This window comes from Phyllobates terribilis, unplaced genomic scaffold, assembly GCF_046119375.1.
Source record: "Phyllobates terribilis strain yellow unplaced genomic scaffold, ASM4611937v1 Scaffold_10__3_contigs__length_209671492, whole genome shotgun sequence".
Lineage (NCBI taxonomy): Eukaryota > Metazoa > Chordata > Amphibia > Anura > Dendrobatidae > Phyllobates > Phyllobates terribilis.
The window spans coordinates 26,422,925-26,448,111 of NW_027362770.1; the positions used below are offsets into that span (position 1 = coordinate 26,422,925).

Genomic DNA, 25,187 nt, shown 5'->3' on the forward strand with positions numbered 1-25,187 from the left:
ATACTCTATATAGCGCAGTGTGTGCCATATATACAGCCGCAGTATGTGCCCTATGTGCCATATACTCTATATAGCGCAGTGTTTGCCATATATACAGCCGCAGTGTGTGCCCTATGTGCCATGTACTCTATATAGCGCAGTGTGTGCCCTATATACAGCCGCAGTGTGTGCCCTATGTGCCATATACTCTATATAGCGCAGTGTGTGCCATATATACAGCCGCAGTATGTGCCCTATGTGCCATATACTCTATATAGCGCAGTGTGCTATATATACAGCCGCAGTGTGTGCCCTATGTGCCATATACTCTATATAGCGCAGTGTGTGCCATATATACAGCCGCAGTGTGTGCCCTATGTGCCATGTACTCTATATAGCGCAGTGTGTGCCCTATGTGCCATATACTCTATATAGCGCAGTGTGTGCCATATATACAGCCGCAGTGTGTGCCCTATGTGCCATATACTCTATATAGCGCAGTGTGTGCCATATATACAGCCGCAGTGTGTGCCCTATGTGCCATGTACTCTATATAGCGCAGTGTGTGCCATATATACAGCCGCAGTGTGTGCCCTATGTGCCATATACTCTATATAGCGCAGTGTGTGCCATATATACAGCCGCAGTATGTGCCATATACTCTATATAGCGCAGTGTTTGCCATATATACAGCCGCAGTGTGTGCCCTATGTGCCATGTACTCTATATAGCGCAGTGTGTGCCCTATGTGCCATATACTCTATATAGCGCAGTGTGTGCCATATATACAGCCGCAGTGTGTGCCCTATGTGCTATGTACTCTATATAGCGCAGTGTGTGCCATATATACAGCCGCAGTGTGTGCCCTATGTGCCATATACTCTATATAGCGCAGTGTGCCATATATACAGCCGCAGTGTGTGCCCTATGTGCCATATACTCTATATAGCGCAGTGTGTGCAGTATATACAGCTGCAGTGTGTGCCCTATGTGACATATACTCTATATAGCGCAGTGTGTGCCATATATACAGTCGCAGTGTGTGCCCTATGTGCCATATACTCTATATAGCGCAGTGTGTGCCATATATACAGCCGCAGTGTGTGCCCTATGTGACATATACTCTATATAGCGCAGTGTGTGCCATATATACACCTGCAGTGTGTGCCCTATGTGCCATATACTCTATATAGCGCAGTGTGTGCAATATATACAGCCGCAGTGTGTGCCCTATGTGCCATATACTTTATATAGCGCAGTGTGTGCCATATATACAGCCGCAGTGTGTGCCCTATGTGCCATATACTCTATATAGCGCAGTGTGTGCCATATATACAGCTGCAGTGTGTGCCATATACTCTATATAGCGCAGTGTGCCATATATACAGCCGCAGTGTGTGCCCTATGTGCCATATACTCTATATAGCGCAGTGTGTGCCCTATATAAAGCTGCAGTGTGTGCCCTATGTGACATATACTCTATATAGCGCAGTGTGTGCCATATATACAGCCGCAGTGTGTGCCCTATGTGCCATATATACAGCCACAGTGTGTGCCCTATGTGCCATATACTCTATATAGCACAGTGTGTGCCATATATACAGCCACAGTGTGTGCCCTATGTGCCATATACTCTATATAGCGCAGTGTGTGCCATATATACAGCCGCAGTGTGTGCCCTATGTGCCATATACTCTATATAGCGCAGTGTGCCATATATACAGCCGCAGTGTGTGCCCTATGTGCCATATACTCTATATAGCGCAGTGTGTGCCATATATACAGCCGCAGTGTGTGCCCTATGTGCCATATACTCTATATAGCGCAGTGTGCCATATATACAGCCGCAGTGTGTGCCCTATGTGCCATATACTCTATATAGCGCAGTGTGTGCCATATATACAGCCGCAGTGTGTGCCCTATGTGCCATATACTCTATATAATGCAATGTGTGCCATATATACAGCCGCAGTGTGTGCCCTATGTGCCATATACTCTATATAGCGCAGTGTGTGCCATATATACCGCCGCAGTGTGTGCCCTATGTGCCATGTATTCTATATAGCGCAGTGTGTGCCATATATACAGCCGCAGTGTGTGCCCTATGTGCCATATACTCTATATAGCGCAGTGTGTGCCATATATACAGCCGCAGTGTGTGCCCTATGTGCCATATACTCTATATAGCGCAGTATGCCATATATACAGCCGCAGTGTGTGCCCTATGTGCCATATACTCTATATAGCGCAGTGTGTGCCATATATACAGCCGCAGTGTGTGCCCTATGTGCCATATACTCTATATAGCGCAGTGTGTGCCATATATACAGCCGCAGTGTGTGCCCTATGTGCTATATATACAGTCGCAGTGTGTGCCCTATGTGCCATATACTCTATATAGCGCAGTGTGTGCCATATATACAGCCGCAGTGTGTGCCCTATGTGCCATGTACTCTATATAGCGCAGTGTGTGCCATATATACAGCCGCAGTATGTGCCATATACTCTATATAGCGCAGTGTGCCATATATACAGCTGCAGTGTGTGCCCTATGTGCCATATACTCTATATAGCGCAGTGTGCCATATATACAGCTGCAGTGTGTGCCCTATGTGCTATGTACTCTATATAGCGCAGTGTGTGCCATATATACAGCTGCAGTGTGTGCCCTATGTGCCATATACTCTATATAGCGCAGTGTGCCATATATACAGCCGCAGTGTGTGCCCTATGTGCCATATACTCTATATAATGCAATGTGTGCCATATATACAGCCGCAGTGTGTGCCCTATGTGCCATATACTCTATATAGCGCAGTGTGTGCCCTATATAAAGCTGCAGTGTGTGCCCTATGTGACATATACTCTATATAGCGCAGTGTGTGCCATATATACAGCCGCAGTGTGTGCCCTATGTGCCATATATACAGCCACAGTGTGTGCCCTATGTGCCATATACTCTATATAGCACAGTGTGTGCCATATATACAGCCACAGTGTGTGCCCTATGTGCCATATACTCTATATAGCGCAGTGTGTGCCATATATACAGCCGCAGTGTGTGCCCTATGTGCCATATACTCTATATAGCGCAGTGTGTGCCCTATATAAAGCTGCAGTGTGTGCCCTATGTGACATATACTCTATATAGCGCAGTGTGTGCCATATATACAGCCGCAGTGTGTGCCCTATGTGCCATATATACAGCCACAGTGTGTGCCCTATGTGCCATATACTCTATATAGCACAGTGTGTGCCATATATACAGCCACAGTGTGTGCCCTATGTGCCATATACTCTATATAGCGCAGTGTGTGCCATATATACAGCCGCAGTGTGTGCCCTATGTGCCATATACTCTATATAGCGCAGTGTGCCATATATACAGCCGCAGTGTGTGCCCTATGTGCCATATACTCTATATAGCGCAGTGTGCCATATATACAGCCGCAGTGTGTGCCCTATATACAGCTGCAGTGTGTGCCCTATGTGACATATACTCTATATAGCGCAGTGTGTGCCATATATACAGCTGCAGTGTGTGCCCTATATGCCATATACTCTATATAGCGTAGTGTGTGCCATATATACAGCCGCAGTGTGTGCCCTATGTGCCATATACTCTATATAGCGCAGTGTGTGCCATATATACAGCTGCAGTGTGTGCCCTATGTGCCATATACTTTATATAGCACAATGTGTGCCATATATACAGCCGCAGTGTGTGCCCTATGTGCTATATATACAGTCGCAGTGTGTGCCCTATGTGCCATATACTCTATATAGCGCAATGTGTGCCAGATATACAGCCGCAATGTGTTCCCTATGTGCCATATACTCTATATAGCGCAGTGTGCCATATATACCGCCGCAAGGTGTGCCCTATGTGCCATGTACTCTATATAGCGCAGTGTGTGCCATATATACAGCCGCAGTATGTGCCCGATGTGCCATATACTCTATATAGCGCAGTGTGTGCCATATATACAGCCGCAGTGTGTGCCCTATGTGCCATGTACTCTATATAGCGCAGTGTGTGCCATATATACAGCTGCAGTGTGTGCCCTATGTGCCATATACTCTATATAGCGCAGTTTGCCATATATACAGGCGTAGTGTGTGCCCTATGTCCCATATACTCTATATAGCGCAGTGTGTGCCCTATGTGCCATATACTCTATATAGCGCAGTGTGCCATATATACAGCTGCAGTGTGTGCCCTATGTGCTATGTACTCTATATAGCGCAGTGTGTGCCATATATACAGCTGCAGTGTGTGCCCTATGTGCCATATACTCTATATAGCGCAGTGTGCCATATATACAGCCGCAGTGTGTGCCCTATGTGCCATATACTCTATATAGCGCAATGTGTGCCATATATACCGCCGCAGTGTGTGCCCTATGTGCCATATACTTTATATAGCGCAATGTGTGCCATATATACAGCCGCAGTATGTGCCCTATGTGCCATATACTTTATATAGCGCAGGGTGTGCCATATATACCGCCGCAGTGTGTGCCCTATGTGCCATATACTTTATATAGCGCAATGTGTGCCATATATACAGCCGCAATGTGTGCCCTATGTGCCATATACTCTATATAGCGCAGTGTGTGCCATATATACAGCCGCAGTGTGTGCCCTATGTGCCATATACTCTATATAACGCAATGTGTGCCATATATACCGCCGCAGTGTGTACCCTATGTGCCATATACTTTATATAGCGCAGGGTGTGCCATATATACAGCCGCAATGTGTGCCTTATGTGCCATATACTCTATATAGCGCAGTGTGCCATATATACAGCTGCAGTGTGTGCCCTATGTGCAATGTACTCTATATAGTGCAGTGTGTGCCATATATACAGCCGCAGTGTGTGCCCTATGTGCCATATACTCTATATAGCGCAGTGTGTGCCATATATACAGCCGCAGTGTGTGCCCTATGTGCAATGTACTCTATATAGTGCAGTGTGTGCCATATATACAGCCGCAGTGTGTGCCCTATGTGCCATATACTCTATATAGCGCAGTGTGTGCCATATATACAGCCGCAGTGTGTGCCCTATGTGCAATGTACTCTATATAGTGCAGTGTGTGCCATATATACAGCCGCAGTGTGTGCCCTATGTGCCATATACTCTATATAGCGCAGTGTGTGCCCTATATACAGCTGCAGTGTGTGCCCTATGTGACATATACTCTATATAGCGCAGTGTGCCATACATAGGCGGATTATAATAAGGGCAATCCGGGCGACCGTCCGGGGCCCCGAGCCTGCAGGGGGCCCGCGGCTCCGGGCGAGGTGTCTAATGCCGGATTGCCCTCATTATATGTGCGGGCCGCCGCGGCACATACCGGTAGCAGTGGCGGGAGGGGGGGGGCCCGGACCGCTCCCCCAGTAGCGGCCGCCGCTAGTTCTTCATCGGCCGGGCCAGCACTGCAGCAGTTAACTTCCCTGTGCTGGCCCGGCCGCGTCACTGCTAGGAGACACGGCCCTGTGCGCTGCCGTGTCTCCTAGTTCTGACGTCACGCAGTGCGCCCCGGCCTGCAGTGCTGCACCGGAAAAGAGAGAGAGCAGGCAGGAGGAATGGAGCCGGGGGATGGTGAGTGTGTATGTATGTATGTGTGTGTGTATGTGTGTGTGTGTGTCTGTGTGGGCAGGTGTGTGTGTGTGTCTGTGTGGGCAGGTGTGTGTGTGTGTGTCTGTGTGGGCAGGTGTGTGTGTGTGTGTCTGGGTGGGCAGGTGTGTGTGTGTGTCTGGGTGGGCAGGTGTGTGTGTGTGTCTGGGTGGGCAGGTGTGTGTGTGTGTCTGGGTGGGCAGGTGTGTGTGTGTCTGTGTGGGCAGGTGTGTGTGTGTGGGCAGGTGTGTGTGTGTGTGTGTGGGCAGGTGTGTGTGTGTGTGTGGGCAGGTGTGTGTGTGTGTCTGTGTGGGCAGGTGTGTGTGTGTGGGCAGGTGTGTGTGTGTGGGCAGGTGTGTGTGTGTGGGCAGGTGTGTGTGTGTGTGTGTGGGCAGGTGTGTGTGTGTGTGTCTGTGTGGGCAGGTGTGTGTGTGTGGGCAGGTGTGTGTGTGTGTGTGGGCAGGTGTGTGTGTGGGCAGGTGTGTGTGTGGGCAGGTGTGTGTGTGTGTGTGTGTGTGTGGGCAGGTGTGTGTGTGTGTGTGGGCAGGTGTGTGTGTGTGTGTGGGCAGGTGTGTGTGTGGGCAGGTGTGTGTGTGGGCAGGTGTGTGTGTGTGTGTGTGTGTGTGTGTGTGTGGGCAGATGTGTGTGTGTGTGTGTGTGGGCAGGTTAGAAAGTCTTGCCCTGTTGAACACTACACCTGACTTGAGGCCACCACCTCTTGGTTGTCCAATGTTCTTGCTTCTCTAGGGCTCTTCTCAGATATTCATTATACAGCTCCCCAGAATACCAAAGCTAGGGTGGGTGACCGCGAGCCCTGGTGGTGGTCATAACTGCGGCCAACCAGGGGCAATACTCCATAACAACAATCCCCTGAGGTGGTGTAGGATGTAAGGACCTATTCACACTACATTCAGCGCTGCATTCAAGTCTTTACACAAGGCTTACAACTGAATCCCTGAAATTCAGGATTGTGCTGTCTGAAATAAGACATCTGAAAGCAGAGCAAATGGAGCCTAAAGATTCAGACTTTAGCCTCGGTTTGCCTTTGTTCAAATCAATGGCTATGTCAAGGCCCATCTGAATGACATTTTTCAGGGATTTAGATAGAAGCCTGGAAAGAGGAGATGAATGCATTGCAAAATTCAGTGTGAATAGGCCCTTATATCTGGAGTCTTGATATTGATGCCACATGCATTTTACTTGTTTTTAACTTTAAAAAAAAAATACACACACACAAATTATACACACATACACACACACACACACTATACATACACACACATTATACATACACACACACAGATGTGTGGGCAGGTGTGTGTGTGTGTGGGCAGGTGTGTGTGATGTCTGTCTGTTTGTGTGTGTGTGTGTGTGTGTGTGTGGGCAGATGTCATTGTGTGATGTCTGTTTGTATGTATTTTTGTGTTTCAAATGTGTTTATGCGTGTCTGTATATGTTTGTGTGTGTGCATGACTGCATGCGGCCTCCTGCTGAGTATAGTTGGCGCCGTGCGGCTTCCTGATGTCTCTGGGGGGGGCGCCGTGCGGCCTCCCGCTGTGTATAGATGGCTATGTGCGGCCCCCCGCTGTGTATAGATGGCTACGTGCGGCCCCCCGCTGTGTATAGATGGCTACGTGCGGCCCCCCGCTGTGTATAGACGGCGTCGTGCAGCCCCCCGCTGTGTATAGATGGCTACGTGCGCCCCCCAGCTGTGTATAGATGGCTACGTGCGGCCCCCCGCTGAGTATAGATGTTGCCGTGCGGCCTCCTGCTGTGTATAGATGACTACGTGCGGCTTCCCGCTGAGTATAGATGGCGCTGTGCGGCCTCCTGCTGTCTCTGGGGGGAGCGCCGTGCGGCATCTATACTCAGCAGGAGGCCGCACGTAGCCATCTATACACGTATACTCAGCAGGAGGCTGCACGTAGCCATCTATACGGCGCCATCTATACACAGCGGGAGGCCGCACGGCGCCATCTATACACAGCGGAAGGCCGCACGGCGCCATCTATACACAGCGGTAGTCTCAGTGCTTTGCAAGAGAAGTCAATAAATTCTGCTTGACTAATTCTGAGCACCATAAAGTCTGGTTCGCTTCTAACCTGCTGTCTTCATTTTCAGCTTGCTGAATTCTAACTCATTTACTGTCATTCGAGACGATGCCTTTGCTGGTCTCTTTCACCTTGAATACCTGTAAGTGCTCCACTTAATGTCATATTTTTGATTCTGTTCTTCTTCATCTTTTGGCATGTGCAATTGTATGAGCAAGTATTCATATGAATTTATGACCTTCTTAAACCTTCGAGGACCTTAAATTTTATTCAATCAAATTTTTTTCCAGTTTAAAACTATGGGACATATATGTGCCTTGGTCCTCAAAGGGTTTTTAAAGGGGCTGCAAACATAAATACGAAAAAAATAATTCAATTAGTGCTTTTTGTGTTCATTTAATTTTTATTTGAAGTCCATTTTTTTTATATACCTTGAAATTAAGCCCTACCCCATGGAATGAAGCCCTACCTACATGACATCTGAGAGCTACATGGATCCCGCTTGTGAGGTGCCTGTCCGTCACTACTATTCAGTTTTAGGGTCCACTCACTAAGCCATATATTATCTCATGCAACAGAATAGGGCCAATTATGCTAATGACACTCGGCTCAAACTCTGTCAGAGCTTCAACTGAGTGTGATCCGATTCTCTCGCAGCACAGATATGGAGAAGATGGAGAACTTAATTTCTCCATCTTCTCCATAGTCTCTGTGAGTGTTCATCGGACTGCACTTGGATGACATCCGAGTGCAGTCCAATGGTTTACGTGGACCCATAGACTTGTATGGGTGCACATGGTCCGAATATCGAATGAGATTATTTTCTCATGCCAATAATCGCACTGTCCCATAGTATAACATAGGGCCGAGTCCTATCCGATAAAACATCACATAGCATTCGGCCGTGTTATACGACAGTGTGAGCGAGCCCTTAGAGTCAAGTAATATTTACATGCAGATGATGATATTACTCTCCAAGTGTATATTTTTTTAGGCGAGTTCATAGTAAATGCTTTGCATTTTTGACATGTGATCAACTAAAGAACAAGAAAGATTTAGGACCTCGCCTATAGAGAAACGGAAAATAGTTTGGAGGACTTGCATGTCCTTTTTTATTTATTATGAGAAAATCATAAAAGATCCCGTTTTTTCACCATGCTGTGACTTTCTGCTGAGGGAGAGGGAGAGAGCTGCCCTATTCAGAGTCTGTAATAAGACCTGCTGACAAAAGTGTTGAAGATACAGTCTAATGTGAATTAACAATGAAAAAAAAGTTAATTTCACAAATGGCTTGTATTTTTTTTAATACAAACTTTTTTGTGTTTACAGCTCCTTTAAAGGGAATCTGTCATCAGGTTTTTGCCACCTAATCTGAGAGCAGCATAATGTAGGGTTAGAGGCACTGATTCCAGTAATGTGTCACTTACTGGGCTGCTTAGTGTTGTTTTGATAAAATCATTGATTTGTCAGAAGGTAATTATCACTAGATGACTAGTAAGTTCTGTAGGACCCCACCCCCATCACTGATCAGTAGATTTCTGTGTACACTGAACATGGGCAGAAAGCTGCCAATCAGTGGTGTGGGTGGGGCTATACAGAGCGCAGCATTCAGAGAGCTGCTAGATCTGCAGCAGATAAAACGGTGATTTTCTCAAAATGACAACAAGCAGCTGAAAAAGTGACACATCGCTGGAATCAGGGTATCTGCCCCAATATTGTGCTGCTCTCAGATGAGGCAGCACAATTAATATTGTGCCAAATTAATTTCCCGTGAACTATCACATGATCTATCACAGGGGATCATGTGACATGTCACGTGATAAATCAGGTGGGGGGGGGGCCCGCGCCTTCTAAACTGCCCGGGGCCCTTGCTACTCTTAATCCACCCCTGGTGCCATATATACAGCCGCATATATGTACTGTTTTCCTTTCCCAGCCCTGATAAAAGCCTACAGGTTATTCACACAGTGAGCTTCATTTATTATACGGATAATCTGGGCTATAACTTTTTATTCAGCTTTCTAATTCTAAAATTAGAGAGACTGCAGACTTTTATTACAAGACCGGACAATCCCTTTAACCTTTTTTTTCTCTCAGTGACCCTCACAGATACAGTCATTAACTCCTTCATTGCTCTAGACTAGTTGATATACAGTCATGGCCACAAGTTTTGAAACTGAGACAAATTTTAGTTTTCACAAAGTTTACTGCTTCAGTTTTCCAAGTCGCAATTTGCATTTACTCTAGATTGTTATAAAGTGTGATCAGATGATTTGCAAAAAATGACAAAGTCATACCTTGCCATGAAAATTACCTTAAAGAATCTCTCCCATCAAAGTTTTCATCCACTACTTGGACAACTCCTTATCCCCCACGCTTTTCCCCGATAAAATAAAAAAGCTTATACTCGCCTCCTGAGCAGTGCCGGCACTCGCTCTCCCCGGGGCTGCCGTGCTGTTGTTGTAACACGTGACCCCACTGCCCAATCAGCGCTGACATCAATGTCCCCAGCTCCTGTAGAATTGAACATAAAGAGGAAGTGAGAGATCAGCTGCAGCCTGGACTTCCTCTCCATGTTCAATCTGTCCGAAGTGACAATCAGCACCGGCATCACGTGTCACAACAACAGCATGGGAGCCCTGGGGAGAGCGAGTGCCGACACCACGGGAACAGCGCCGACACAGGAGGGGAATATAGGCTTTTTCATTTTATCAGGGCCAATCATTTAGATCAGGGGTCTCAAACTCAGCTGGGCATATGGGCCGCACACGGAAAAACATTTAATTTGGGGGGCCGCATTATTTGCATGACAAAGTGACATTTTTAGTGATACCATTTTATTTTCTATACACCTTTTGAACTGGTACTCATCTTGCAGACATGGTCTCCCATCCAGATCCCTCATATTGCAGACATGGTCTCCCATCCAGATCCCTCATATTGCAGACATGGTCTCCCATCCAGGTCCCTCATATTGCAGACATGTCCTCCCCATACTGCGAACAGGGTCCCCGTCCCCCCCCATACTGCGCACAGGGTGCCCCCCCCATACTGCGCACAGGGTCCCCGTCCCCCCCCATACTGCGCACAGGGTCCCCGTCCCCCCCCCATACTGCGCACAGGGTCCCCGTCCCCCCCCATTCTGAGTACAGGGTCCCCGTCCCCCCCCATACTGCGCACAGGGTCCCCGCCCCCCCCCCATACTGAGCACAGGGTCCCCGTCCCCCCCCATACTGCGCACAGATCCCCTGTGCTGTATTTCACATGACAGAGAAAAAAAAAATTCTCACCTGTCCTCCGTTCCCTCTGCGTCCTTTCTGCACCTGTGGCCCGCAGGCACCATAGACCCCGATCGCGGCCCGGTCCAGGAGCTGCCGGCAGCTGCGCTTCAGTTCAGTGTATTGCCGCACAGAAACCGGCTCTCTGCACAGCAATACCAGTGTCAGCCGCCGGCCTATCAGAGGCCAGCAGCTGACATCTGCGCGTGTCAGTGACGTCATACGCCGCTGCGCTGGGACGCAGATGTCAGCTGCTGGCCTCTGAGAGGCCGGCGGCTGACACTGGTATTGCTGTGCAGAGAGCCGGTCTCTGCGCAGCAATACACTACATTACAGCGCTGATGTCGGCGGCTGCTGGAGAGAGGCACGATCGTTACGGGGTCTATGTGCCTGCGGGCCGCGTGTTTGAGACCCCTGATTTAGATTAAGAATGGGTAGTCCAAGTAGTAGACAACCTGTGTACTTACAATTGCTCATTTTGCTCTTCTACCCAGCTAATTCTTCTCTTTTCCATTAGGTTGTTACGGTTAATATTTATACTTTGCTCTGATTATTATTTAGACAATTCATATATCACTGATAATTTTGTATTTTAGCATTAGCTTTATAAGTGTTATTCATAAAAGCAATAACACAGGGCATTGTATCTAATAAAGAGGTGTCTTTGTGTTAAGTTTTCTTTGTTACAGAAGGCATAGAAAGCTGGGTAGAATAGGTTCAAGGACTTCTGCTGTAGTTGCCATAATTTACGACTTTGTTATACCCAACTTACATAGTTTCTCTCTTAGGTAATGTAAAGCCATGCCCCTTTTCCTTATCTCTGTGGTTGTAATAAAGACTTGTGGCATCTGAGAGCAGACAAGCCTGGTACACAGACAGAAACTAGTTGTGTGCTCTTGGCTCTGATCGATCGACTCCCATATTTAATCAAAACTGGCAAACATGTGAAACATTTTGAGTTTCTCCTAAAACTTTCCATATAGGTTTCCAAATCAAGGTCTATGACATCATGTGTATAAAACTGACTAGCTGAATCCTTCTAAGCTCTATGTAGAAACAGGAAGTCTCTTTTGCCTGTATTAGTCATAAGTCATCAATACAAAGTCCCTGGTGGGACTTTAATGCTCTGTCGAAGGGGCATCACTGCCAATGTCATGATGATTAACAACCGGATCCCTGTAGATAGGCGGCAGGGACCCATCTGTCAATCAGCATGACAATGGCAGTCACGTCCCATCAACAGAGCAGAAGAGAAGCAGCTGCTCTGTCGACCTGACGTCACTGAAGCTGCAGAATCGCCGTCAGGAGTGAACTGTGACCACTCAGAGTCGGCAGAGATTGGCATCAGGGAGAGCAGGCAGGTAGTTAGCAACTGCATGCCTGCAAGTTCTTATACCTATAAGAAAAAATAAAATAGTGCCATAAAAGCCCTTTAACTGCCCCAGTTAATTCTGGCAACACACACTATATCTATTGTTATATGCATTTACAGCAATATTTTTTCCATTCTGTTAGATTGCCCAATTTCTAAGGAACAGCTCCCAGATCTTCTAACTTCTGCTTGTTAATTACAAGGGAATAGAGGGAAGATGGCTGATGAATACATGTAGAAAGCCAAGAGACTTGTATAGGAGGGCCGGCTGCCCTCGCTCAGAGCTCTTCTCCAGCATGTGTCACCAATGAGCTCATCGCAGCTGCCCTTGGGTACAACTAGTTTTGTTCTTTATGTGGCTCCCACTGATGACTCATGAGAGAAACTGAAAAAAGAATGAACTTTCCATGGATATAGAAACCTTGGCAGCAGTGCAGACCATCAGTTTATCTGTGTGTTCCATTACTGTCACACACGGAGTTAGATCACAAAGCCATTATTACGTGGGGTGAGAAATCCAAATTTACAATGACATATTCAATAAATAAAACTCTAAATAAAACTGATGCTGATAACGGACCTTTTCTAAGGCTGTGTACCCACGATGCGTTTTTTAAGCGTGTCCGCAGCGGCGATTCCTCTGCAGAAACGCTTAAAAAACGCATGGTAGAAGGCCTGCCATGTTCCCCAATGATAATCCGCATGTGCTGTGCACATGCTGCGGAAATTTCCGCTGCGGATTATCATTGCGGAAAAAAAAGCAGCACTACCAATTATTTTGCAGAAGTGCTGCGTTTTCGCCGCCATTGACTTGCATTAGAACGCATGGATTACGCATCACTGTATATGTAGATGCGCAATCCACGCGTTCCAATGTGCGGACTCTCCTCCGGACCCGGGTACCATAGAAACTGTGAAAAAAAGAATAAAATAAAAACTAAATATGATACTTGCCTTCCGGCGGCCCCCGCTGCGCTCCTCCTCTCATGCCGGCAAATCGCGATGGACTGTAGGACCTGCGCTGACGTCATAGTCATGTGACGGGTCACGCGACGCTGACGTCGGCAGGTCCTTCAGTGTACCGCGATCTGCCAGCAGTCAGCACCGAGTGAAGCAAGACTCTGGGGTCCATCGGAAGGTAAGTATAGATTTATTTTTTTTATTTTTTACCATTCTTTCGGTCACACTATATAAATCCATGCCGGTTGCATGGATTTATATAGTGTGACCAAGTTGACAAGCACTTTCCAGGTGATGCTAAAATCGCTTGGAAAGCGCTTGACACCCGCATGCGGAAATGCATGTGAAGAACGCTTCACATCCGCATGTCCCTGGCAGGAAAAACGCATGTACAATCCGTATGTACAATCCGTATGTACAATCCACATGTGTTATTTTCTGCCAGGGAGATGCAGAAACGCACAGGCAAAAATCCTGAGCATTTCTGCATCGTGGGCACATAGCCTAACAGTGCGCTCTGTTGCCGGCTCTTTACTATTGATCTGAGCTGGTGAGAGAGCGTGCTGTCTTTGTGCACATCGCACAGGGACTAGCCCAGACCCGGGAACATAGATCACAGATGACGCTTCGTTTTAGGGAGGGGACAGGAGCTGTAGCCTCTTATCCTGATGACGCTTTGATTGAGTATCCCAGCATGAAATGGGGATTCTCAAACGAAACATCATCAAAAAGGAAGTAGTAAAAAAAAAAAGAAAAGCGCTAAAAAGTCAAGTTAGGGTGGGATAGGGAATTTTTAATTCAAGTATATTAGAAAATCGTATAGATTATGGCATTAAATAGATTGGGATTTAGGATGAAAATTAAGTTGGATTTTGGACCACCCCTTTAAATTTATGTCTCTTTCAGGTGCGCAAGGGCTGAATACATGGCCGCACCAGATTGTGTGACTACCACATCACAGGCCACACTTTCTACAGCTTTCTACTTTTTCACCTTCATAAACAGCAAATTGTGTAAAGCGGAATAAAATAAATTTACTTAACATGAACAACTATGGCTATTATAGGATCGCATTGTGAAAAGTACACAATTCAATGAAGGATGATGCTAGAAAAGTAGTGGCTTACCTGTCCCTTCATGATTCAAGGAAGAAGACAAGGCAAAAGAAAAAGAAAGAAAAGCCGCTTTTATAAACGTATTAAACATTAGCTGATTGTTGGTCAAGATAATAAATGCCTGAAAACGATCACTTCCTCTGTATATTATGTATAGGGGACCTGTATATTATGTATGGTGGACCTTTTCAATAGAACCTGCCAGTTTCATCAACGTGTTTTTAGGAAATGCATGCACTTTACATTAAACACAATTTGGGAAGATTTTTTTTTTTGTAGGGTATGTACCAGCACACTGTTACCACTAGTTAGACACCAGGAGGAATGGTACAGTGCAGACATCTAAAACAAATGTTCTAAGCTTGTTATTTCAAAGACATGTCAGCAGAGAGGATAGCTAAGAGGAATGTGTCACCAGGTTTTTGACACCTAATTGGAGAGCAGCATAATGTAGAGTCAGAGACCCTGATTCCAGTGATATGTCACTTACTGGGCTGCTTGCTGTAGTTTTCATAAAATCACTGTTTCATCATCAAGATATTATCACTATCGAACTAGTAAACCTTCTGCCATGTAGTCCTATAACTAGTAAACCTACTGTCATGTAGTCCTAGAACTAGTAAACCTGCTGCCATGTAATCCTAGAACTAGTAAACCTGCTGCCATGTAGTCCTAAAACCAGTAATCCAGCTGCCATGTAGTCCTAGAACTAGTAAACCTGCTGCCATGTAATCCTAGAACTAGTAAACCTGCTGCCATGTAATCCTAGAACTAGTAAACCTGCTGCCATGGAGTCCTAGAACCAGGAAACCTGCTGCCATGGAGTCCTAGAACTAGTAATCTTGCTGCCATGTAATCCTAGAACTAGTAATCCTGCTGCCATGTAATCCTAGAACTAGTAATCCTGCTGCCATGTAATCCTAGAACTAGTAAACCTGCTGCCATGTAGTCCTAAAACCAGTAATCCAGCTGCCATGTAGTCCTAGAACTAGTAAACCTGCTGCCATGTAATCCTAGAACTAGTAAACCTGCTGCCATGTAATCCTAGAACTAGTAAACCTGCTGCCATGGAGTCCTAGAACCAGGAAACCTGCTGCCATGGAGTCCTAGAACTAGTAATCTTGCTGCCATGTAATCCTAGAACTAGTAATCTTGCTGCCATGTAATCCTAGAACTAGTAATCCTGCTGCCATGTAATCCTAGAACTAGTAAACCTGATGCCATGTAATCCTAGAACTAGTAAACCTGCTGCCATGGAGTCCTAGAACCAGTAAACCTGCTGCCATGGAGTCCTAGAACTAGTAATCCTGCTGCCATGTAATCTTAGAACTAGTAATCCTGCTGCCATGTAATCCTAGAACTAGTAAACCTGCTGCCATGTAATCCTAGAACTAGTAAACCTGCTGCCATGTAGTCCTAGAACTAGTAAACCTGCTGCCATGTAATCCTAGAACTAGTAAACCTGCTGCCACGTAGTCCTAGAACTAGTAAACCTGCTGCCATGTAGTCCTAGAACTAGTAATCCTGCTGCCATGTAGTCCTAGAACTAGTAAACCTGCTGCCATGAAATCCTAGAATCAGTAATCCTGCTGCCATGTAGTCCCAGAACTAGTAAACCTGCTGCCATGGAGTCCTAGAACTAGTAAACCTGCTGCCATGTAGTCCTAGAACTAGTAAACCTGCTGCCATGTAGTCCTAGAACTAGTAATCCTGCTGCCATGTAGTCCTAGAACTAGTAAACCTGCTGCCATGAAATCCTAGAATCAGTAATCCTGCTGCCATGTAGTCCCAGAACTAGTAAACCTGCTGCCATGGAGTCCTAGAACTAGTAAACCTGCTGCCATGGAGTCCTAGAACTAGTAAACCTGCTGCCATGGAGTCCTAGAACTAGTAATCCTGCTGCCATGTAGTCCTAGAACTAGTAAACCTGCTGCCATGAAATCCTAGAATCAGTAATCCTGCTGCCATGTAATCCTAGAACTAGTAAACCTGCTGCCATGTAATCCTAGAACTAGTAAACCTGCTGCCATGTAATCCTAGAACTAGTAAACCTGCTGCCATGGAGTCCTAGAACTAGTAAACTTGCTGCCATGTAGTCCTAGAACTAGTAAACCTGCTGCCATGTAATCCTAGAACTAGTAAACCTGCTGCTATGTAGTCCTAGAACTAGTAAACCTACTGTCATGTAGTCCTAGAACTAGTAAACCTGTGGCCATGTAGTCCTAGAACTAGTAATCCTGCTGCCATGTAGTCCTAGAACTAGTAAACCAGCTGCCATGTAATCCTAGAACCAGTAATCCTGCTGCCATGTAGTCCTAGAACCAGTAAACCTGCTGCCATGTAATCCTAGAACTAGTAAACCTGCTGACGTAGTCCTAGAACCAGTAATCCTGCTGCCATGTAGTCCTAGAACTAGTAAACCTGCTGCCATGCAATCCTAGAACTAGTAAACCTGCTGCCATGTAATCCTAGAACTAGTAAACCTGCTGCCATGGAGTCCTAGAACCAGTAAACCTGCTGCCATGTAGTCCTAGAACTAGTAAACCTGCTGCCATGTAATCCTAGAACTAGTAAACCTGCTGCCATGGAGTCCTAGAACTAGTAAACTTGCTGCCATGTAGTCCTGGAACTAGTAAACCTGCTGCCATGTAATCCTAGAACTAGTAAACCTGCTGCTATGTAGTCCTAGAACTAGTAAACCTACTGTCATGTAGTCCTAGAACTAGTAAACCTGCGGCCATGTAGTCCTAGAACTAGTAATCCTGCTGCCATGTAGTCCTAGAACTAGTAAACCTGCTGCCATGTAATCCTAGAACTAGTAAACCTGCTGAAGTAGTCCTAGAACCAGTAATCCTGCTGCCATGTAGTCCTAGAATCAGTAATCCTGCTGCCATGTAATCCTAGAACTAGTAAACCTGCTGCCATGTAATCCTAGAACTAGTAAACCTGCTGCCATGTAATCCTAGAACAAGTAAACCTGCTGCCATGTAATCCTAGAACTAGTAAACCTGCTGCCATGGAGTCCTAGAACTAGTAAACTTGCTGCCATGTAGTCCTAGAACTAGTAAACCTGCTGCCATGTAATCCTAGAACTAGTAAACCTGCTGCTATGTAGTCCTAGAACTAGTAAACCTACTGTCATGTAGTCCTAGAACTAGTAAACCTGCGGCCATGTAGTCCTAGAACTAGTAATCCTGCTGCCATGTAGTCCTAGAACTAGTAAACCTGCTGCCATGTAATCCTAGAACCAGTAATCCTGCTGCCATGTAGTCCTAGAACTAGTAAACCTGCTGCCATGTAATCTTAGAACTAGTAAACCTGCTGACGTAGTCCTAGAACCAGTAATCCTGCTGCCATGTAGTCCTAGAACTAGTAAACCTGCTGCCATGCAATCCTAGAACTAGTAAACCTGCTGCCATGTAATCCTAGAACTAGTAAACCTGCTGCCATGTAATCTTAGAACTAGTAAACCTGCTGCCATGGAGTCCTAGAACCAGTAAACCTGCTGCCATGTAATCCTAGAACTAGTAATCCTGCTGCCATGTAATCCTAGAACTAGTAATCCTGCTGCCATGTAATCCTAGAGCTAGTAAACCTGCTGCCATGTAATCCTAGAACTAGTAAACCTGCTGCCATGGAGTCCTAGAACTAGTAAACCTGCTGCCATGTAGTCCTAGAACCAGTAATCCTGCTGCCATGTAATCCTAGAACTAGTAAACCTGCTGCCATGTAATCCTAGAACTAGTAAACCTGCTGCCATGTAATCCTAGAACTAGTAAACCTGCTGCCATGTAATCCTAGAACTAGTAAACCTGCTGCCATGTAATCCTAGAACTAGTAAACCTGCTGCCATGTAGTCCTAGAACCAGTAATCCTGCTGCCATGTAATCCTAGAACTAGTAAACCTGCTGCCATGTAATCCTAGAACTAGTAAACCTGCTGCCATGTAATCCTAGAACTAGTAATCCTGCTGCCATGTAATCCTAGAACTAGTAAACCTGCTGCCATGTAATCCTAGAACTAGTAAACCTGCTGCCATGTAGTCCTAGAACCAGTAATCCTGCTGCCATGTAATCCTAGAACTAGTAAACCTGCTGCCATGTAATCCTAGAACTAGTAAACCTGCTGCCATGTAATCCTAGAACTAGTAAACCTGCTGCCATGTAATCCTAGAGCTAGTAAACCTGCTGCCATGTAATCCTAGAACTAGTAAACCTGCTGCCATGGAGTCCTAGAACTAGTAAACCTGCTGCCATGGAGTCCTAGAACTAGTAAACCTGCTGCCATGTAATCCTAGAACTAGTAAACCTGCTGCTATGTAGTCCTAGAACTAGTAAACCTACTGTCATGTAGTCCTAGAACTCGTAAACCTGCGGCCATGGGGTCCTAGAACTAGTAAACCTGCTGCCATGTAATCCTAGAACTAGTAAACCTGCTGCCATGGAGTCCTAGAACTAGTAAACCTGCTGCCATGGAGTCCTAGAACTAGTAAACCTGCTGCCATGTAATCCTAGAACTAGTAAACCTGCTGCTATGTAGTCCTAGAACTAGTAAACCTACTGTCATGTAGTCCTAGAACTCGTAAACCTGCTGCCATGTAGTCCTAGAACTAGTAAACCTGCTGCCATGTAATCCTAGAACTAGTAATCCTGCTGCTATGTAGTCCTAGAACCAGTAATCCTGCTGCCATGTAGTCCTAGAACTAGTAATCCTGCTGCCATGTAATCCTAGAACTAGTAAACCTGCTGCCATGTAATCCTAGAACTAGTAAACCTGCTGCCATGGAGTCCTAGAACCAGTAAACCTGCTGCCATGGGGTCCTAGAACTAGTAATCCGGCTGCCATGTAATCCTAGAACTAGTAATCCTGCTGCCATGTAATCCTAGAACTAGTAAACCTGCTGCCATGTAATCCTAGAACTAGTAAACCTGCTGCCATGTAGTCCTCGAACCAGTAATCCTGCTGCCATGTAATCCTAGAACTAGTAAACCAGCTGCCATGTAATCCTAGAACTAGTAAACCTGCTGCCATGTAGTCCTAGAACTAGTAAAGCTGCTGTCATGTAGTCCTAGAACTAGTAAACCTGCTGCCATGGAGTCCTAGAACTAGTAAACCTGCTGCCATGTAATCCTAGAACTAGTAATCCTGCTGCCATGTAGTCCTAGAACCAGTAATCCTGCTGCCATGTAGTCCTAGAACTAGTAATCCTGCTGCCATGTAATCCTAGAACTAGTAAACCAGCTGCCATGTAATCCTAGAACTAGTAAACCTGCTGCCATGTAGTCCTAGAACTAGTAAACCTGCTGTCATGTAGTCCTAGAACTAGTAAACCTGCTGCCATGTAGTCCTAGAACTAGTAAACCTGCTGCCATGTAATCCTAGAACTAGTAAACCTGCTGCCATGGAGTCCTAGAACCAGTAAACCTGCTGCCATGGGGTCCTAGAACTAGTAATCCGGCTGCCATGTAATCCTAGAACTAGTAATCCTGCTGCCATGTAATCCTAGAACTAGTAAACCTGCTGCCATGTAATCCTAGAACTAGTAAACCTGCTGCCATGTAGTCCTCGAACCAGTAATCCTGCTGCCATGTAATCCTAGAACTAGTAAACCAGCTGCCATGTAATCCTAGAACTAGTAAACCTGCTGCCATGTAGTCCTAGAACTAGTAAACCTGCTGTCATGTAGTCCTAGAACTAGTAAACCTGCTGCCATGGAGTCCTAGAACTAGTAAACCTGCTGCCATGTAATCCTAGAACTAGTAATCCTGCTGCCATGTAGTCCTAGAACCAGTAATCCTGCTGCCATGTAGTCCTAGAACTAGTAATCCTGCTGCCATGTAATCCTAGAACTAGTAAACCAGCTGCCATGTAATCCTAGAACTAGTAAACCTGCTGCCATGTAGTCCTAGAACTAGTAAACCTGCTGTCATGTAGTCCTAGAACTAGTAAACCTGCTGCCATGTAGTCCTAGAACTAGTAAACCTGCTGCCATGTAATCCTAGAACTAGTAATCCTGCTGCCATGTAGTCCTAGAACCAGTAATCCTGCTGCCATGTAGTCCTAGAACTAGTAATCCTGCTGCCATGTAATCCTAGAACTAGTAAACCTGCTGCCATGTAATCCTAGAACTAGTAAACCTGCTGCCATGGAGTCCTAGAACCAGTAAACCTGCTGCCATGGGGTCCTAGAACTAGTAATCCGGCTGCCATGTAATCCTAGAACTAGTAATCCTGCTGCCATGTAATCCTAGAACTAGTAAACCTGCTGCCATGTAATCCTAGAACTAGTAAACCTGCTGCCATGTAGTCCTCGAACCAGTAATCCTGCTGCCATGTAATCCTAGAACTAGTAAACCAGCTGTCATGTAATACTAGAACTAGTAAACCTGCTGCCATGTAGTCCTAGAACTAGTAAACCTGCTGCCATGTAGTCCTCGAACCAGTAATCCTGCTGCCATGTAATCCTAGAACTAGTAAACCAGCTGCCATGTAATCCTAGAACTAGTAAACCTGCTGCCATGTAGTCCTAGAACTAGTAAACCTGCTGTCATGTAGTCCTAGAACTAGTAAACCTGCTGCCATGGAGTCCTAGAACTAGTAAACCTGCTGTCATGTAGTCCTAGAACTAGTAAACCTGCTGCCATGTAGTCCTAGAACTAGTAAACCTGCTGTCATGTAGTCCTAGAACTAGTAAACCTGCTGCCATGGAGTCCTAGAACTAGTAAACCTGCTGCAATGGAGTCCTAGAACTAGTAAACCTGCTGCCATGGAGTCCTAGAACTAGTAAACCTGCTGCCATGGAGTCCTAGAACTAGTAATCCTGCTGCCATGGAGTCCTAGAACTAGTAAACCTGCTGCCATGGAGTCCTAGAACTAGTAAACCTGCTGCCATGGAGTCCTAGAACTAGTAAACCTGCTGCCATGGAGTCCTAGAACTAGTAAACCTGCTGCCATGTAATCCTAGAACTAGTAAACCTGCTGCCATGTAATCCTAGAACTAGTAAACCTGCTGCCATGGAGTCCTAGAACTAGTAAACCTGCTGCCATGGAGTCCTAGAACTAGTAAACCTGCTGCCACGTAGTCCTAGAACTAGTAAACCTGCTGCCATGGAGTCCTAGAACTAGTAAACCTGCTGCCATGGAGTCCTAGAACTAGTAAACCTACTGTCATGTAGTCCTAGAACTAGTAAACCTGCTGCCATGGAGTCCTAGAACTAGTAAACCTGCTGCCATGGAGTCCTAGAACTAGTAAACCTGCTGCCATGTAGTCCTAGAACTAGTAAACCTGCTGCCATGTAGTCCTAGAACTAGTAAACCTGCTGCAATGTAGTCCTTCATATTCATAATCTCTTTAAAACCCCACCCTCACCACGGATTGACAGATTTCTGCCTATGCACAGTGTACACAGAAAGCTGCCAATTAGTGGTGTCGGCGGGGTTATGCAGAGCTCAGAATTCAAAGACCTGGCAGATTTGCAGCAGAGAAAAATCGAATCTTATCAAATTTGCAGAAAGCAGTTCAGTAAGTGACACATCGCTGGAATCAGGGTTTCTGCCCCTACATCATGCGGCTCTCAGATGGGATAGCAAAAACCTAGTGACAGATTCCCTTTAAGTACACAAGGAAAAAGTTAACTCAAGGTTGCAGTTGCTTCTGAGTACTGCTGTCATAGAGGGCCTGTCGGCTCCTGTTACATATAAGAGGACACCAGCACTGTAAATGACATACGATAGCTCTGTAACCTTGTGCCATGTATAATATTGGTATTTTTAATGTGGCATCTAAAGGATTGCATCAGTTGCCCTTGACCTAGTTTTAGCAGGAAGATACAGGACAGATATATTATTATTGATGCCTTGTGCAGGGCTCCTTCAATACAGAAGCAAACATTTCCAATATTTTAGCATTAAACTGAGCTACAACTAAATACTACCCAGACATTGCCAATTGTCCAGTGTCGAGTCCTCCTCAAGCAAAGCATGGGAGAGCTTTTAAAAATGAATTTATTAAAGGGGATGTCCCCTTTCAGAAAACTGTATTTGTCCCCGGCTGCAGATTTTTAATACTACAAAGCAATGTGGCTTTACTCCTCATCCCCAGGTCCAGCAGCTGAGTGGCTGGTGCTGCCCCCGGTGTCCGATATTGGCTATGGCAGTGATGTCACATCAGCAGAGCGACAGCCAATCAGTGAGGTCAGTGGCTCTGGGGTGGAGGGTTCCATGTACATTGTCAGAGCTGCTGAGCTCACTGATTGGCTGCCGAGCTGTTGATGTAACATCGGCACCGCAGTCAACACCGGACACCGGGAGCATTGGCAAAGACTGAGCACCCGCCCCAGCTCCACCCATTTGGGGGTGAAAACTTTGATGAATTGGGCGCTATGGCTTTAGGCAAATCGCATTTTTGTCATGGCACGTTCCCTTTAAGATCTTAAAGGGGTGTACAAGATGAGAAAAAAAAAGTGATATTTTTGGTTTCAGAAACAGCGCCATTTTTGTATATAGGTTGTACGTGGTATTGCAGCTCGGTTCCAATCAAGTGAATGCTTGTTAGAAATCGCCCATAAGATCTGGATGGGACAGTGGTTGTAAAATGTCTAAGCTCATTGCACAGTGGAAAAATAATTTATACCAAGTAGTCTATACTAGAGTGATGTGGAAAATATACGCTTGAATATGAAATATTCTGGATTATCAGATGATTATAGAAAAATGTATAAAATATAATTGTACTAATTTGATTCATTCTTCGTTTTTCTAGACTTGAGTACATCCATAGGCCACCATATTATAGGGATGTCACTGTATTTACGGGGTAAATCATTATACTTTATATGGATGAAAACTCAACATTAGTCATTCCTTAAACAACTATGAATAATGAATATTTCTGTTCCATGTATTGTATACTGCAGAGCATCGGATAATGAACAATAATAGCTTATATACCTTCCATTATTGCAGCCAACACCCCATACTCGTATGTTGATGATGGGTTGAGAGTGTATTAAACTGTGATCTAATGGATCCACCAAGCTCATTGTATCTTTCTTTAAAATCATAACCATATTTTGTCCCTAAAATATAAATAAAAGTAATGAAAATAATGCAGAAATCAGAAATGGAAATATGGTTTAGATCTGACATTCAAGCATGCTCTACTAAATACTAGTGATAACATAGACTCTACAGTAATGCAGTAGACATTTCTTACAGTGTGGACAACCCAAGTATACTCTGGCTGTTCCGTTGTCAAGCAGAAGCCACTTCAGCAAATGTTCCTGTTTTGGGCTATGTGCACACAGAGCTTTTTTTCTGGGTATTCCGAGCAGAACCTACAAGTTTTTGAGGAGTTTTGCGTTTTTGAGGAGGATGTGGGGAATTTCCGCTCAGTGGTTATGAGCACACAACAACTTTTAAACTCCGAGTAACCCGACAAGTTTTGCAAGCAGAAGCCACTTCAGTTAACTCTGGAGATTTTTTCCTGAAGCGTTCTTTGTGTACTTTTTCAGTCATTTTCTGAGCGTATTTTGGCATTATTTTGGAGGGTTTTCCAATTGGTTTTTGTAATGTCTTTTACTGTCATTTTCTGGACGTTTTTCTATTTAATTGAATATTGAAAAAAACACTAGCAGTATTTTTTTTTAGCAAAAACAACGGTAAAACGATCCAAAAAAAATCCAGTCATTCTTCAGGGGTTTCCCATTGACTTTTATTGTTAAGTGCAGAGCGTATTCCAAGTAGGAAACCCAAGTAGGAAACTGCTCCATGGTTTCCGAATCATGAAGCGGTTAAACGAAGTAACAAAAGCCTGAACCTATGCATAGCAAGTCGTTTTTCAAAGTGGTTTTCTCACAGAAATGAATTGGAAGCATTTTCCAAGAATTTGTGACGCCGTTTTTGTTCCGTACTTTGGAGAGAATATGCTCAAAAAACTCCTTAATAAAACTCTGCGTGCACATATCCTAAGGCTATGGACACGCTGAGTCTTTTTGCTAAGTTTTTGGAGTGTAAACTCTCTAAAATCCTCCTCAAAAACTGAAAACTCCTCAAAAGTTGGGGTTTCTGTCTGAAAACTGAGCAAAAAAACTCACGCTATGTTCATACTGAATTCAAAAAGCAGAAACCGCTTCAGGAAATGCTGTTTTTTAGGGAGGTTTTGTATGAGTTTTTATTTTCCTGAATCTGTTTTGGGGTTTGTGCACACAACATCTTTAAGTTCCCGGCGGACCTGCTTAGAAGTTCCTATGCGAAGGCACTTCAGGAATAAGCCGGCGGCGTTAAGATATGTGCACACGACGTCTGTTAGAGTCTGAAAAACCACAGAAAAAAATGTACATAACACACAGTAATGTAAAAACGATAATGCTGTGCACATGTTCTGGCTTATGTCACTTTGTAACTGCTTCATAGATTGGAAACCCTGGAGCAATTAAAAGAAGTGACCTGCTCATTCTTGAGGTGGCTTCATTAGAAGATACAGGAGAAAGACTCCAGTGTCGTCATGAAAACAAACATAATGGCTGTTTCAGGAAAAAAAAGCCACCGGCTGGGGACCTTAAACATTTCCAGACGCTAAAAGAAGAGCTAAACCTTCCAAACAATTACCTTTTTTGCTACCTACAATTACGACATGCCTTCAGCCCTTGTTCCTTGGTGCAGCCCCTGTCCTGCTAGACTTCCCATAGTCCCAGGTGCTACTGCATCCACCTGAATCTGGGCATTTACATGCCGTTTTTCTGGCAGGAAGCACGGAACCACTACATAACCTGACGCATAGAGATGAGCGAACCCAGACGTAAAAGTT

The 25,187-nt window shown here is 45.2% G+C and overlaps 1 protein-coding gene across 1 annotated transcript in view; it reads right to left on the bottom strand.

The window, feature by feature from the left end:
• APBB3 (amyloid beta precursor protein binding family B member 3) overlaps nucleotides 1-25,187 on the bottom strand; it is a 246,464-nt gene that overhangs the window by 122,012 nt on the left and 99,265 nt on the right. The window contains exon 7 of the mRNA XM_073650614.1: nucleotides 23,330-23,457. Within this exon, the coding sequence (XP_073506715.1) occupies nucleotides 23,330-23,457 (128 nt within the window). The remainder of the gene's footprint in view (nucleotides 1-23,329; nucleotides 23,458-25,187) is intronic.